General features: G+C 40.7%; 1 protein-coding gene across 4 annotated transcripts in view; it reads left to right on the forward strand.

Moving 5' to 3' along the window:
* Positions 1–15,987, forward strand: part of tanc1b (tetratricopeptide repeat, ankyrin repeat and coiled-coil containing 1b) — a 104,999-nt gene that overhangs the window by 54,569 nt on the left and 34,443 nt on the right. For all 4 annotated transcript variants that reach the window (XM_046053264.1, XM_046053263.1, XM_046053265.1 and 1 more), the window contains exons 5-7: positions 2,912–3,045; positions 5,538–5,727; positions 9,680–10,000. In XM_046053264.1, the coding sequence (XP_045909220.1) occupies positions 2,912–3,045; positions 5,538–5,727; positions 9,680–10,000 (645 nt within the window). The remainder of the gene's footprint in view (positions 1–2,911; positions 3,046–5,537; positions 5,728–9,679; positions 10,001–15,987) is intronic.

Here is a 15,987-nt window from a genome sequence, read left to right on the forward strand (position 1 = left end):
ACAATGACCCTAAGCACACCGCTAAAATAACGAAGGAGTGGCTTCACAACAACTCCGTGGCTGTTCTTGAATGGCCCAGCCAGAGCCCTGACTGAAACCCAATTGAGCATCTCTGGAGAGACCTGAAAATGGCTGTCCACCAACGTTTACCATCCAACCTGACAGAACTGGAGAGGATCTGCAAGGAGGAATGGCAGAGGATACCCAAATCCAGATGTGAAAAACTTGTTGCATCTTTCCCAAAACGACTCATGGCTGTATTAGATCAAAAGGGTGCTTCTACTAAATACTGAGCAAAGGGTCTGAATACTTATGACCATGTGATATTTCAGTTTTTCTTTTTTAATAAATTTGCAAAAATTTCTACATTTCTGTTTTTTTCTGTCAAGATGGGGTGCTGAGTGTACATTACTGAGAAATAAAAAGAACTTTTTTGATTTTTGGAAAATGGCTGCAATGAAACAAAGAGTGAAAAATTTAAAGGGGTCTGAATACTTTCCGTACCCACTGTATATTGTTAGACTTAAAGTGTGTATTATGTAACGAATATGCAACTTAGAAATATGGTTTACCAGTGTGATCATTGTGCTGAATAGGGCATAGTGAAATTCAAGATGGGATATAAAAACACGATTTTTTTATCCTTTGGGGAGTACAGCTTTAGTAGATTGTGTGTCATCATGACAAAATGTGTTCCTGGGGACACCTACTGTTGCAGGAGCTGCTACTAAACCGTTACCAAATAGAGTACTTTTCCAGGTGTTCATATGTCTGTGGACAGATTTTGTCAACGCGGTAGCATCACATCCAAGCAGTCACAAAACTTTACAGGTGTGTAGATGAGATCAAAATGAAGGCCACATTCAAAGGGGTCTCTGTGGTGTATTACTTAACTACTAAATAGTCATGAGTGGAAGTTGGTTGGTTAAGACTTAAAATCACAAAAATCTACATCATTGTAGAGGTTGATTATTGAAGAAACTGGCAAATTTTCTTGATTAGATTCACTGTATATTACCAGGTTAACCAGCACATTTGACTGAAAACACAAACATACGTTAAGGAATGTTTCACAGTAAAATATGGAGGGGCAGTGGACCAACAGAGCAACCCTCTGGATCCAGTAGTGATGAGTTAGGCCAAAAGGTTTAAAAAAATAAATAAATAATGATCCAATATTGAAAGTATTAAGTGTATTTATTTTAAATAAAATGTTAACACATACATTTTTTCACCTAAAGAGCAACGGCCAACAAAAGACAACATTTAAAAGCCTCAGTGTATCTGCAGGTGTATATGTTATGCTAAATTTCACTGAAATGAACAGTCTGCACTGGACTTCCAGGTGGCAGTCGTATGTGTAGCAATCCTCATTGTATTTATATTTGTTTTCCACAAGGGCATTTAAGTATATCAGTGATTTTTGTTTTACATACATATATAAATACAGTGTGTAGACAGAGTGAGGATGATTAAAACGTGTTATATGTAAAGTGGGCACATCCCATATTTGGAGTTTTCATGTGGAAACTTACTTAAAGTATGATGGGGTGGGTGGAGACTTTTTCATATGATGACATCCAGTCAGATGTTGTATTCAGATTTCAGGACTACAAGTGCCAACTAGTGATTGCATTTGAAATAAGACACAGACATGGGAGATCAGTTTTTGTATGCTCCTGTCTTAGTAACGCCTTGCACCATAAAGGCAGTCAAATTTTTAAAGAGCAAAATGTTAGAGGGCAAAAACAGAGCTTATTTTGTATATGGTGAGTCATGGGGGGGGATGTAGAGCAGTATTTTTGAAGATTTCTGTCAGGGGAGTCTTCTATATTGGATGTTATAATTAACAATAAAGGAGAACACGTGATCTGTATATGTGCATTCGCATGCCTGCCAAAGGTGGGTGGAGAGAGAGAGAGAGAGAGAGAGAGAGAGAGAGAGAGAGAGAGAGAGAGAGAGAGAGAGAGAGAGAGAGAGAGAGAGAGAGAGAGAGAGAGAGACCATTGGACTTGTTTGTATTTAATCAGATTGACTGCCAGCTATATTAATAACTGTGGAAGAAAGAGGGTAAAGGAGAAAATGAAGGGAAAAAAGAGGCAAAGGTGCTGACAGAGAGCTGTATAATAAGCTTTTGTACCTTAGACATCTACCCCCCTCTCCCCCTCTGTGGGCCAGACTATCTGTCCACTCTCAGGGAATGTTGTGCCTATACCTTAATTCATTAGCCACATGCACATTTGAGTTACATGCCACATGTATTGATGGTAAAAGACTGTTTTTGTGAGTTTTTAGCACAGATGCATGTTGTTGCACAAAGTGTCTTACTTGTCTCCGGTGTTGTTGTTGTTTTTTAGGGTGTAATATATATAGCAAGTGGCCTCTGCCTTAAAATTGCACTCTAAACAAGTATTGAGCCTTTAGAATGAAGACCGCAGACTGTTTAAGCTGTGTTGGAGAAAACCCATGTCCACTCATTGATATGCAGAGGCTCTATGAGTGAGTGCTGTAAACAACCAGAAAGCCCTGGAATTGGCACTTGAGGCTGTTGCAGGACACACACACACACACACACACACACACACACACACACACACACACACACACAGTCTCTGCTTTCTTAACAATGCTCGACATTCACATATATTCAGACTCTTAGAACACCGTTGCACACAGAAGCCATATCCCCCACCACTCTCCCTCCCTCTCTCCCTCCCTTGCTCTTCTTTCCTCCACCTCTCCGAGTCTGCACCACATCAGCAGCAGCTGGAGAGTGCAGCATAGCATTTCAGAGTAGAGCCGAGGAGGGCAGGCAGTGGCCCGGTGTGGGCCATCCAGTGGAGAGAGGAAATAACGTTGAGCATTTCTCTCTCTCTCTCTCTCTCTCTCTCTCTCTCTCTCCCCCCTCTAGAGCTGCAAGCAGAGAAACAGCAAAGCTCCTCCTCCCCTGCCACTCAGGAACTGATGACAAGGCTGGGCTTTTTATTAGGAGAAGGGATCCCGGGTACGGCACGCATACCTATGGACGACAAGAATGAAAAGAAGGTATTTCATTTTCTCCCTCCCCTCCAACTCCCTCCCTCCTCCAACAGCAGCTGCTGCCGCTGCTGCAGCACACAGATAGAAAGATAGAGAGAGGGAAATGATGAGAGGAGGAGGTAGTTAAGACAGTGTAACAGAAGAATGGATTTTGTTTTTGTTGCAGCTTGATTAATTTTTTTCCCCCTGTTCATTATCTTTGGATGGGGATTTAGGAGGCATCTCAGGGATTTTGTTTTTGGCACAATAAACAACGGTAACTGTTAAACTGTTTTGTTTGAGATTTTAAAGATGTTCTAAAGAAAGTAACTGCATATTTAAAATTGTCTCTATGTAGTTTTATTTCACTCAAAGCTCTCCAGTGTGGTGTGTGAGTCTCCCAGTAACTTGAGTGCTATTCCAGGGGCTCTTGAGTATGTAACAAGAGTGTCTGAGCCCGGGTCCAGAAATAGAGTTATGTTAGGTCTGAGCCTCAGTTTGTTTGGCTCTACTAATTAAGCTGGGGCTGTGTGAAGAGCAGAGCAAAACCCAGCACGCTACGCTTCCCTCATTCCTCTTGTGTCTTGGATGCGTTTTGACACTGAACCAGCAATTCTATGAATGTGAAGGAGACTTAAAAATTAATTTATGAATCATGCTCCTTAGTTGAGATGTCAAAAAACATGACGGGCAGTATGGGAGTTTAATGGTTTTTTTACTTTGTGTTTGTTTGTATGCGCGTAGGTGTGTGTTTTCAGAGCTCAGTTAGGGAGGAGCACATTATTGTCATCTGCCCACAATTCTCTGTTCCTCCATACTGCTGTTTTACAACATGTCTTTAACTTAGCTTTATTAAATGTCAGGAAGCTGTTTGGCTCTTACTGTGATTCGTTAGGTATCATAAGCTCTGGGTTGCAGCCTTAGGCTGGAAAAACTACTGGCATGCTTTTATAAAAAACAGGTGGGAAATAGGAAATGTTATGTACTTAACAGTAGCATTCCACAAGTTGTTAATGATGCCTTAAGCCATGCAGCACCCCTCCTGTTCTGCTGTTTGTATTCTTTCAGCATGCCACTGTACAAACATGTAGACCTTAAAACAGTCAGTACACCTCGGACAAGAGGTTAGTCCCGCTTCTATCTCAAATTGGCTAAGCATTGGTGATTCTTACTGTTTTGTGAGTTCATTCGGGTTGAACAAGAATAGATTTTCTTTGCAGCAGAAACATTTTGTTCTCATTTTAAAATACTGCAGTAATGTTTTAAGCAGGACAAAGATATCTATTGTTTGTCAAAGTCGCTTACAATCACAATATGTATGTACAGTAAGTACTGTTGTTATTCCAGTTAGAGTAAAGAATTATTGTCAGTCATTTCAGTGCAATAACAACTGGGAGAATGTGAGAGAGGCTTAAAAACCAGTTGTTTTTCATGGTTCTCAAACCATGTTTGAGTTTAAACATAATAGTTGGAAATGGTTTGTGATGGTTTGCTAAGATTTTAATTGGAAAGGTTTGTTTGAGACAATGCACAGTCCTGATCGTGAAGCCAACTGGATGAAAGTTCCTCGGGCAACCAAATAAAAATCACTGGAGTACTGAATGTGGAAACAGGTAGTGATTGATAAAATGTACACCCTTTCCTCTGATATGGTCCAAAGAGACTGGATTATCGAACATCATGGAGCTTTATTAGGGACATTTTGGTCTGCTTTTGTCTGCAAAGATAGCACAGTGCCTGCTTAAGAAATTGCTCCTTGGTGAAAAATAAAGGTTGATGAATTTATTGAACTTTATGTGAATAACGCATAATGAGGCAAGAGTTGGTTTCAAAACTTAATGAATGATAATCAGGCTCAATCTCTGTGGCGTGGAACTGTTCTTCTTACAGTGGGACAAGAATAACCTTCTTTAGCTACAGTATATTATGTGTAATCAGAATACAGTTGAAGGAAGATGAGGAAACAGGACAAACCAGCTTTCATTTGGATTTCTACGGTTGTCAGTTAATTCAGACAAAGATTCAGCTGCTGTATGGCTGTCAGACGAGCTTGATGGCGCGAGAAAGGTATCTATTGTGTCACAACAAAGTGGAGACTTCTTCCCTTGTGAAATTGTCTTCAGGCTTATTTTGGTTCCTGCAGACATTGGAGTGTGTAATTTTAAAGCCTTGCTCTATTTACAGCGTGCATGCCCTTCGGCTTCTGTGTCATGCTCACATGTGAAGGGCTTCTTTATTTGTTGAGATAATTTTATTTTTGCATTGCTTCCACATGATCCAGGTCAAATAGGCTGCGAACTTGGATCAAATTGTTCTTTACAGTTTTCTCAATTCTCCTTCCAAATAAGGTTGGAAATATTTTTTATGTTCTATTTATTGCTGCTCATGCTGAAAAAATTTTAACATGTTGCCAGCTTACAGTTTATATTGAGTTGACGCCATACTTCATTGACATACTTGATTAGGAGAGCACATTCTTGCTGTACCTTAACCCTTTTCTCTTACTCCCTTCTCCTCAGTGCTCTGTGACCAGCCAGGGTATCAGCCCCTGCTCTACGCTGACCAGCAGCACGGCGTCTCCCAGCACTGACAGCCCATGTTCAACACTCAACAGCACCACCAGCCGTCCCCCTCTTAGCCGCTCCAGCCCCTGTGGGACCATCACAAGCCCCAGCTCCACACTTGAGAGCAAGGACAGTGGCATAATAGGTGAGAAATAACCAGCTCCTTCATCATACCCAAATAGCAACATATATGATGCAGGAAAAACTTGTGAGACCAGTAGCACCCATGTCCCCTTCATGACAACTGGGTGGCGGGTGAATTTTTGTATAAATTACCCATTTAAATTACATTAAGGCTTCACCTCTTTGTCCATTTTTGGATTAATGGCTGGAGCCGCCAGGAGCCACCCATATCGAACTTCACAACTGATCTTCAGAAAACTATGGTTGATGTCATGGACACTATGTCCGTGTTTTATACAGCCTATTATATTAACACATGGTCAGTGCAATACACATTCTTGGTTCAGAATGCAGCAGCGCGTCTGGTTTTTGATCAGCCCAAAAGGACTCATGTCACTCCATTACTCAGTGACCTCCACTGGCTCCCCGTGGCCTCCAGAATCAAATTCAAGTCACTAATACTTGCATACAGAGTGACTACTGGGTCTGCACCCATCTACCTAAACTCCATAATACAAACTTATGTTCCTTCTCGCCCACTACGCTCCTCCAGCGAACACCGCCTGGCTCTGCCATCCCTTCACACAAAGCAATCCCAGTCCCGGCTATTCTCATCTGTGACACCCCGATGGTGGAACGAGCTACCACACACCATCAGAGCAGGGGCGTCCCTCTCTAACTTCAAGAAGCTCTTGAAAACTCATCTCTTCCGAGAACAATTCCTCTTATAACACCTCTAACTCCTAACCTCTAACATGCACTTCCTGTGCTCTTCTTCTTCTATCCCCTACAATTATCTTGTATTGATAGCACTTTTTTGTTTTGATTGCACTTTCTGTGCTCTTCTTCTTCTATCCCCTACAATTATCTTGTATTGATTGCACTTTTTTGTTTTGATTGCACTTTCTGTTAACTCTTACTTCCTTCCCTAGGTATTTACCCCATTGATGTGATATGTACTGTGAGCTCTTACTAGTATTTATTGCTGCTCTTACTAGTATGTATTGTCAGTTGTAGATCTGTATTTGATGCTCTGTTGATGCTTGTATGTTGTTCCTCAAATGTAAGTCGCTTTGGATAAGAGCGTCTGCCAAATGAGTAAATGTAAATTACTAAAGTTAAAGTTAGCAATAAACTTAAAGGTTTTATGCTATTGACTGCAGTAATGGTTAATGTAACAATCAGCCAAAAAAGCACAGAAACAGACTATCACGCAAACACATGTATAAAGAATATATTTATAAAGAATAAAAATCAGCTTTGTAAATGTTTTATGAGGAAGAAAATAAATCCCACACCTTTGTGAGGTCTCAAGCACACAATGTTTTTGCGAGTAACACTGAATGTAAACATAACTTAGCACATGGTGGGGGTAATAGTGAAAATGTTTCATTGTTTTGTATTTGAGGCAATTTTCTTAAATTTTACAGGATGATGCAAAACTAAAACAATAAAAAGATATAAAGCATGCTATAGAGTGTCTGTCAAATAACCAGCTTCAAATAAACTTCACTGCAGTTTAAAAACAACCCGTAGACCCAATAGTCGGTAACCACACTAGGAATGCCGCTAATGAGCCTGCTGCAGATCCTTTGGGAAACTGGGCACAGTGAATCAATAGCTTGAGTAGGAGCATGAGGACACCACCTCAGACCAGCGACATAAAATGCCAGCTTACCAGTGGGTCAATCAGCTGCTGGGTTTGATAAAAACATAGGTTATAACAAAAGCTTTGCTGACCTCTCAGTAATATTTTTTTTGTGTCTTGGCATTTATCCTTCACAATATGACCATCACCGCAGATTCCTCAGCACACATTTACTGTATAATCATTACTTATTTTCCATGAAGCTCCTCTATTTCTAATATGCAATCTGAGAATTGTAACCTCATGTGCACTTTGTGATTTAGAGCAAAAAGTCTCACCCGCGTGGTGTCACTCATTCATCATTTTGTTAACCACACTTTTTCTGTGGGACTGAATACCATTTCTGTCTGGTTATATTCAACTTCATTCATCAACATGCGTCAGTTATTGGGTTTAAATAGAGCAGTTCCGGTATGAGAGAGCATTGAGGTGACAGTTGCCACAGTTTGGCGCTGTATTGTATCTCTAGCAATAGCTCTGTAAGACATCTGGGGATTTACACAAGCTGACAGGAATATGACGTAGTCTATATGACATATTAATCCGTCTGCTATTTCTTCTCGCCAAGCTTTCAGTGACTATGCAAATGTTATAAATTCATTCAGAAAATGGCTTTTGAATATTTGTAGTGAGGATTCAATTGCAGATTGTAACTGTATGATCCTGCAGCTATCCTCGGTTGACCTTAAATCATTTCTGAAGGCACTGATAGATTTTGTGGGAAGATTTAGCGGCTGGGAATAAGGTTTAACATTTTCCTTATCCTTGCATGAACTAACTATGATATCACATATAATATGCCTATTTAGGTAACTGATTGACATGATTGCTCTGCAGAAGGAAAGCAGTGGGTGCCAAAGCCAGATATAACACAACAATTTGGATGTCCGATACTGCCGAGTGGACATAATTGATTCCCACAAGTCAGTCATTCTGTTCCCCCAGAGCAATATCATAGCTAGCTGCTAAATAATTTATGGAAGCTTTGATATAGTATCTTCCAGCATGGAGCATTGGCATGCTGCCACCCAGGATGAGACATACAGTTACATTGCATGTGTCTATCTCATTGTAATGCTACTTTGCTTGTGTCAAATCAAAATCAATTTTGTTTGAGAATGACACGATGTGATATTGCTCCACTACAACATCCCACCCACCCGCCTTGATAAGACTGTGCAGGCATGGAAAAGAACAAAGCTTTGTTGTGTCCACAAGTCAGATTCCAGGCTGTGATTAATGTTCCCTGCTCTTTTGAAGTTTGACTCTGATTTGAAAAGCACATTAATTTGGCTTTGGAATTGGGGAGACTTTGCAATGTCTTAACATTTACAAAACAGCTCCCAGAGGGGTTTCTGCACAAGGTGCCCGGAGAAGGACTTGTATCAGCCCTTTAACAATAACCATAACCAGTTTTTCGTAAGGGAAAAGGACAAGCTCACCATAGATTTGAATAAATAATAATGCATTCTTTGCCGTGGGCTATAGTTCAACCAAGAAAGCAATAACTGCAACCTCTTCTACACCGTGATGACTGCTGAGCCAGAGCAGGGCTGGACATGGCTAGTGTCACTGAATTATTTCATGTTTGCCCAGGTAAACAGCACAGGAGACACAAGGCCCAGGATGTGTTATATTAATGTTACTGATGATGCAACGTGCTGCAGCATTATGAAATCCAAATTAGAAGTGTGTGATGCAAACACAGACAGCTGGCCTGTGTCAATTCCAGTCCTCTGACTGTACTGATGTTTCTCTATCCAGCTGCCTGTCATTGTGTGGCTTTGGCCCTCCACTCATCTTTTAGGATCATATTAGATGGCTGAGTTGGCCTGAGGTAGGATTAAAGGATTTGTTGTGGTGTTAGCAAAACACCTGTCTGAACTTAAAAATATCAAAGGCAGTTTTCAGCACGAATTCTTCACTCTGCATTTTTTTTACATGTTTAAGTGTGAATTTTGCTTCATAGTACAGCATCCAGTTTACACTGTTTGATATTTGAAGCTTCAACTGATGATCCTTGAAAAGAACTAAAATTTTCTGGGCTCAAGAAATGAATTCTACAAATCAACGCTGGATGACGTATTTCCAGTTTTCATTAGTACAAGCAGACTGTCTCTGTAAATGTAAAATCAGGTGGTGAATAGTGTTGATAAGGGTAAGACAGGGAGTTATTCAAAGTTCCTTTGCAGCTCAGTATCTCACTAGAGGAAAAGACAGATGCATGTTCATGGCACAAAAAGAATATTTTGTCACATTTCTTCTCTTCCCTCATCTTACCTCCCTCACTTTCTCTAATTCCCTCTCTGTTTTCATCTCCTCTCAGCCACCATCACTAGTTCTTCGGAGAATGATGACCGCAGTGGCTCCAGCCTGGAGTGGAGTAAGGATGGCAGCCTGAGAGGCAGCGGGCGCCATGGCCTGGCACAGAGTGTGCGGGCTGATACCTGCTCTCCTGTGGCCGAAGAAGACTCCAACAGTGCCACAGCAACACCAGCCGACACCCCATCCAGGACAGGCCAGCAGCTACAGTCGAACACATCAGCAGGGGCACTACAGCCTCCAAGTCACTCACCTGAGGGACCCATTCCATACCCACCACCAACATCATCTTCCCTCATGATGCCGAGGCCAAACTCTGTAGCAGGTAAGAGCCCTTGTTTTTTTAGCTCTGGACATATGGATGTCTTCTGTGCAGTGGAAAATGAATGGATCTAGGATACCTTTCCTCAGTGATGGTGTGCGCTCATGTAGCTTTACATGAAACATTTTATTTAAGCTTTCTTCTTCTAGCCTGGTAGCTTTAGTTTTAAGATGACAGTAAAACTGTGACTCTGTGCTTGAATTGTCAGTCAGTTCAAGATTGCAACACTATGATATGACCTGTGCCTGAGGCTGACAAGTGTCATTTCTAGTCCAAGCAAGTGACAGACAACAGCCAGAAAAAAGCATGTGCAGATATAGAGGTAATGAGAAGTTTCCCAGAAGCCAAGTTGTGCTTTTCAACGAGGAATGGGGCATCAAGGCAGAAGTTTGATATTGGACAGCTGTTGCATGTTGTGCCTCTACCCTGCCTGCCATATCGGATCTAAACGCAAGCCACTGTCTGGCTGATCTGTTCTGCATTCCTGCCCTGGAACCTCCCTCTTATGGCTCAGCTCCATATCCACACAGCTGTCACAGTTGTTGATATCCCTTGCTAACCCCTTTTCCCCTCTCTCTTTCCCCCCATTTCTATTCCCAGATCTCCCTCACACTGCCTCCCTCTGTTTTTGTCTTTGCTGCATTTGACCTTGGCCTTGTTGTTGGAACTCATACACCCTTAAGTTTTATCTCTTCCTTTAAAACTAAAGTTGATGCAAAGACCAGCAAAAATCAAGACCTTACTGAATGTAATGGTTGATCTAGTATTTGAGAACTATTATTTTCAGATGTGTTAACTTTGAAATCCCCAGCAATGCAGTCTGCACCTCTAAATGCAATCACATGCTATATGGAGCAAGATAATATTCCATACCCAATACGAGTTGTATGTAAAAGGAAAAGTACTTTTACTTGGGCGGACCGCCCAGGTATATTAATGGCCGCCCAGGTATATTTTAGCATTTTGCAGAGAAACACAGAGTTGCTATCTATTACATTACAAGTTGCGAACACGGTAGATATATTTTACAAGCACGGACCAGGTAAAGCGACACTGAACACCCCAGGGCATATGTTATTCGCTAGCTACCACATTAGTCTAGTTCTGATAGGCTTTGTCGTTAACATGCCTCCCACACAAGCAAGGCACCAGCTGCTGTGAACAGAATAGCGGGTGAAAAAATCCAGAAGACGAATTATGTGTTTTTTCGGGGACTTAATATAACGCATCCTACTACTGATGGAGAAAGTCAACGCAGCAGACTTATACAGGGAGAGAAAGAGGCAATCTGATGTGTTTGGTTTGCAGCAGAGGTGCATACCTGTGTGAGTGTGGGGAGAATAGAACTAAAGGGAAAGGGAGCAGATTCAATTTATGAGTAAACACTAAAATAAGGGGGAGAATGAAATAGAATTAAAATGGTGAAATATGAAATAATCGTCTAGAAAAATGGTAAATATATTGGCAGTGAGAAGATGTCTTTACTTCATTTTGTATTGCTCAAGGATATGACAGGGTGAAAAGAGTGTTTTACCTATTTCACCTTGATGCTGCAGCTGCCAATGTGTTGAAGTTCAAATGCTTTACTACTCCTGCAAAATATGCCTCCCTTTGGTTTGACCTTGATGGAATATAATAACTATTCACTCATGTCTACTGCCAAATCTGTGTGGTTTTTGTCTTTGATGACATCTAGCTCAGGTTCCTATTGAGTTCAAATGCAATTATTGTAAATCACCTTGGACAAAAACATCTGCCAAATGAATGTAATGCAATATAAAGGTTCAAATACCCCTTACAGGGCTCCAGACTAACTAAATGTTTTATTTAGGTGCACCTAGGGCTGGGCAGTATGGCCTAAAATTTATATCATGGTATAATTTGAAGCAGGGATTGTAACGGTATATACACAATGTATTCTTTTTTCTTAAAACCTCCATATAACTGCTTCTGAAGGGGTAAAGCACTGGTATAGCAAGTGAGCCGTGTGTGAATAATCAGTAGTTTTCTTCATTTTGAATTATGTTTTTAGGCTGTTATGTTGCTCATGATTTATTTAATTTAATAAATGCTTGTTGTAACGATTTAATTTACAACAAGCAGCCCACTTATCTGCTGAAGGTAGTCTGCTTATTCTAAATTTTCCCTGCAGTGTTCTCTTTAACTTTGGAAAGACACTAAGATAGAGTGGGTACAGGAGACAGAAGCAGAACAAATAGTACATGGTTGCCATAGAGCCTGTTCTCAGACATAGCAGATATGCCATAGCTTCTGAATGTGTTTCACGTACTGTGCACTGCTTTTGCACAACAATTTGATAGTGTTTCTAGAGCCCACAGTTGAATCTGTGGCCACATAGTAAATGTAAAGTAGTACATGGCATTATGCTAAACACGCCTGTTCAGTGGCCATTCTATTGTTCCATGAATCCATATCCTTTTACATCGCATCATTATTTTGCCACTGACATAAACCTGAACGGCACAGACTGCCTCATAAAGCTAACAGACCAGGAAATGCTTGACTATTTGTGTGTTGGCCAGCGTGTGAACAGTGTGCTCATCTTCCTGTGCTCTCCAAGAGTTTATGGGCTGATGTCATAGTTATGCAGCATTGCCCTCTAGGTACCTACAGAATTCACACCTCAGATTTTACGCTGTGTGGCAAAGCCCTGGGAGAGGACATCAAGGACATGGTGAGACAACTTCATTTATGACCCAAACCAATCCGTGTCGGTGTCACGGTGTGCAAGAGAGAGTGCTTCATTTCAGTTGATACTCAAGGAAATTCAGTAACAAAATTAAAAAAAACATTTCAAAGAAGGAATTACGGAAGCAGGAAGAAGCCAAATGTAGGAGATGCAATTGTACAAAACAAACAAAAATATATTAATCATTAGTGCATTCACTCTATTTGCCAGAACCTTGGTGACTATTTTCTGTTGTGTACTTCTGTATGCCAGCACACTGGATAACGAGATGTCTGCTGTGAATATGCCTTTACTTTGTCGATAGACATTAAGTACTGACGTGGCGATCATCATCATAAGAAGTATAATGTCTGATTTTCATTTGCTTAAAAATACTGATGCTTTAGACTTCAGATACAAGTAGCTAAATTATGACCCACTCCCTAAAAGCTGCGGGGGGTTGGAGAAATTTCTGTTTTTCAAAGTAGTAATTATTCCACCATGAGATTGCTTCCCACAACATTTGTCATCAACTCACTTTTTCTGACTCTCCGCTACCTAGCTACCTAATGATATATGTGGTACTCTAGCTCTAACATGATATATCCCAAGCAACAGATCGAGCCAGTGTGTCATCATCATTGGGTTTGAGTAAATAGTTTTAGTCCTCACTCACAGATTTTCATACAGTAGACTCTCAACTATTGGGATGAGAATCAGCACCTCCAGGTCTGAGACCATGACACTCTGCTTGAAAACGGTGGATTGCTCCCTTTGGGTTGGGAGCGACTTCTGCTCTAAATGAGGTCTAGTAGTTCCACAGGCGGATTTGTGAGGAGTGGGCAGTGATGCAGACCTGCACACAACTGTCACTGATGAGTGAGCTAAGTATGAAGGCAAAACTCTCGCATTCCAACCTACACCTTCAAACAAAAGGACTCGTGCTGGTGCGATTGCATATCCCACCAGGCCTGGGGATACCTCAGGATTTCTTCCTTGGGGGGAAGAGCTGGAGTGTGGCTAACCTCGCTTAGCCTGTTCACACCTTGACCCTGATACGTGGTATAAAATGGATGGATGGATGGATTTCCCAGACAGTTTTCATAGAGAACTATTTTACACTGCAAGTAGACAATAATAAAACCGTTTTGTTGTTAAATCACCTGGAAACCCATCCCCTGTTGGTACCTACAGTGAAGCAGAATTTAAAATGTATTTCACCCATCTAAATGAAACACTGTCTGTACTGTTCTTGTATTTATTGACTAAGCAATAAACAGACAGTTAAGAGAAAAAACAAAGTTGCTGAGAGTTGCAACACAAAGGCAAAATTTTGTCCATCTGCCTCATGCCAATCAACGGGTGTATAGCTGGGCCTCCAGAATGTCAGCAATGTATGTAGAAGGAATGTCCGCATATTACCAAGAAGTGTCATTTGCGCTGCCTTGGTGAACACACACACTCGTACTGCGGCTAGCTTGTCCCTGAGTTGCTGTGGGAACTCAAGCAGCACTGTGTGGAGCCTGCCTGCACTGTGGCAAGTTGTACAAATGTTGGCTTGCACCACCTGTCACCGCCAACAGTACTGAATTCAGATGACTCTTTAGGAGCAGTTTACAATTATATCATTTGTAGTCTAAGGAACCATCTTGGCCACCATTCTTCACAGAAAATATTTTCTGCCACATCTTGTAAAGCAGCATTACAAACCTGTCTCAATGGCAACCCCAACAGGCACCACAGACATTTTTCATCCATTTAATATCTAAATATACCCTGTACATGTGTCATAGCTGACCACTAAGGGCTGAGTGGGATACATAGTAATCCAAGAAAAGTGATTCGCTTTATTGTGTTTTCAGAGAACCAATATGGAACAACATGTTTTTTCTAATGTCCTAGCAGTAAACAATCTCTAAATTCCAAGCCTCCCCTGATAACACAGTGATCTTTCTGCATCCCAGTATTAAAAGCCTGCAGAGACAACTCTAAGCAAACAAACAGCATTTTTTGCTAGGGATTTAAAATACTGTCTTAACAGTGATTCAGTTTGATATCACAGTATCTGATTCATTAATATCTGACCAGTTCTCATTTCTTTTCAATATGCTGCAGTTTTCTAAATAACAATTCAGTTCAGTAACTACCAGTCAAAATTGTATAATCATCATGTATATATGTACAACAATGCATGTCAGACTAGGCGAATAACTCTGTAAAAGCAAACAGACTAAAACAGGTTTTAACCCCCCAAATATTTCACTAAATCTTTTATTAAATTGCAGTATACCACTCACTAACACTAACATCTTATGACGCTAAAATGGTGTTGTCAATCAATGTTTAAACAAAGGGAAAGACTAAATATCTTTTGTGTCTTTGTAATCTGTATGTTTTTCTAAGACAAAGATTTTTAAGTGGGGAATAATTCCAAAATTGAATGGGAAGTAATTTAAACATGTTTTATGATGTTAGCATGAACAGTGTTGACCTCATATTTCAATCTGCGCAATAATGTAAGGCAACTATGTAGGTTGTGGCTCTTTATCATTTCTTACAATCCAGCATTGTGGAATATGCAAATAAATCTTGCAGATGATGTTATGTGGGATTTAGCCTTTAGGGTCTTTTTCTTCAAGTTCCTGGTCAACACATTAGCAACACTAACCGATTGTCCACACTAACCCTTTCAAATGTCAAATGTCAGCTGTTGCGTCACCTACGAATGTTCACGCATCTAAAAACAAACAGTTTGTTAATTAACACAATTTGCCCTACACTCTTTGCCACCCTAACTCTTCATTATTCTTAGATAAATAAGAATTCTATTTTTGACCATTTGTGTTGAGCTTTTTAAAAAGGCTTACAGAGTCAAAGGGCCGTATTAGATCTGGCCACTGGAATGCCATGGTTTTGAAATCTTAGCCTGAGCTGCTTGTGGTCGGGTTCCTCTGACAGAGAGATTGAGTTAGGATCAATGTGGCTCCGGAATGGTGCTACAGTGCATCTGGGGTGTTTTTGCTATTCAACAGAGCTTTGTGGACTGAGCCATGCTGAGGTACAGTACCCACTCAATGTTTGTTTCTACTCCAAAGTCCTCTGTTCTTCTAGCAAAACACATGCTCTGTTATAACTTTGCTGATGATAATAGATCCTAGATCATTCGATAGACAGTGTCTTGATCTAAGGCTATGGATGATAATTGCCAAACAGCTTCAAGGAAATGTTGTTCCTCTATTAAAACCTTGGAGAACAGTGACATGGTAAGGTTTGTGTGCAGCTCACATCTGTGTTTTATTAG

The sequence above is a fragment of the Micropterus dolomieu genome, linkage group LG07 (assembly GCF_021292245.1).
Source record: "Micropterus dolomieu isolate WLL.071019.BEF.003 ecotype Adirondacks linkage group LG07, ASM2129224v1, whole genome shotgun sequence".
Taxonomy (NCBI): Eukaryota; Metazoa; Chordata; class Actinopteri; order Centrarchiformes; family Centrarchidae; genus Micropterus; species Micropterus dolomieu.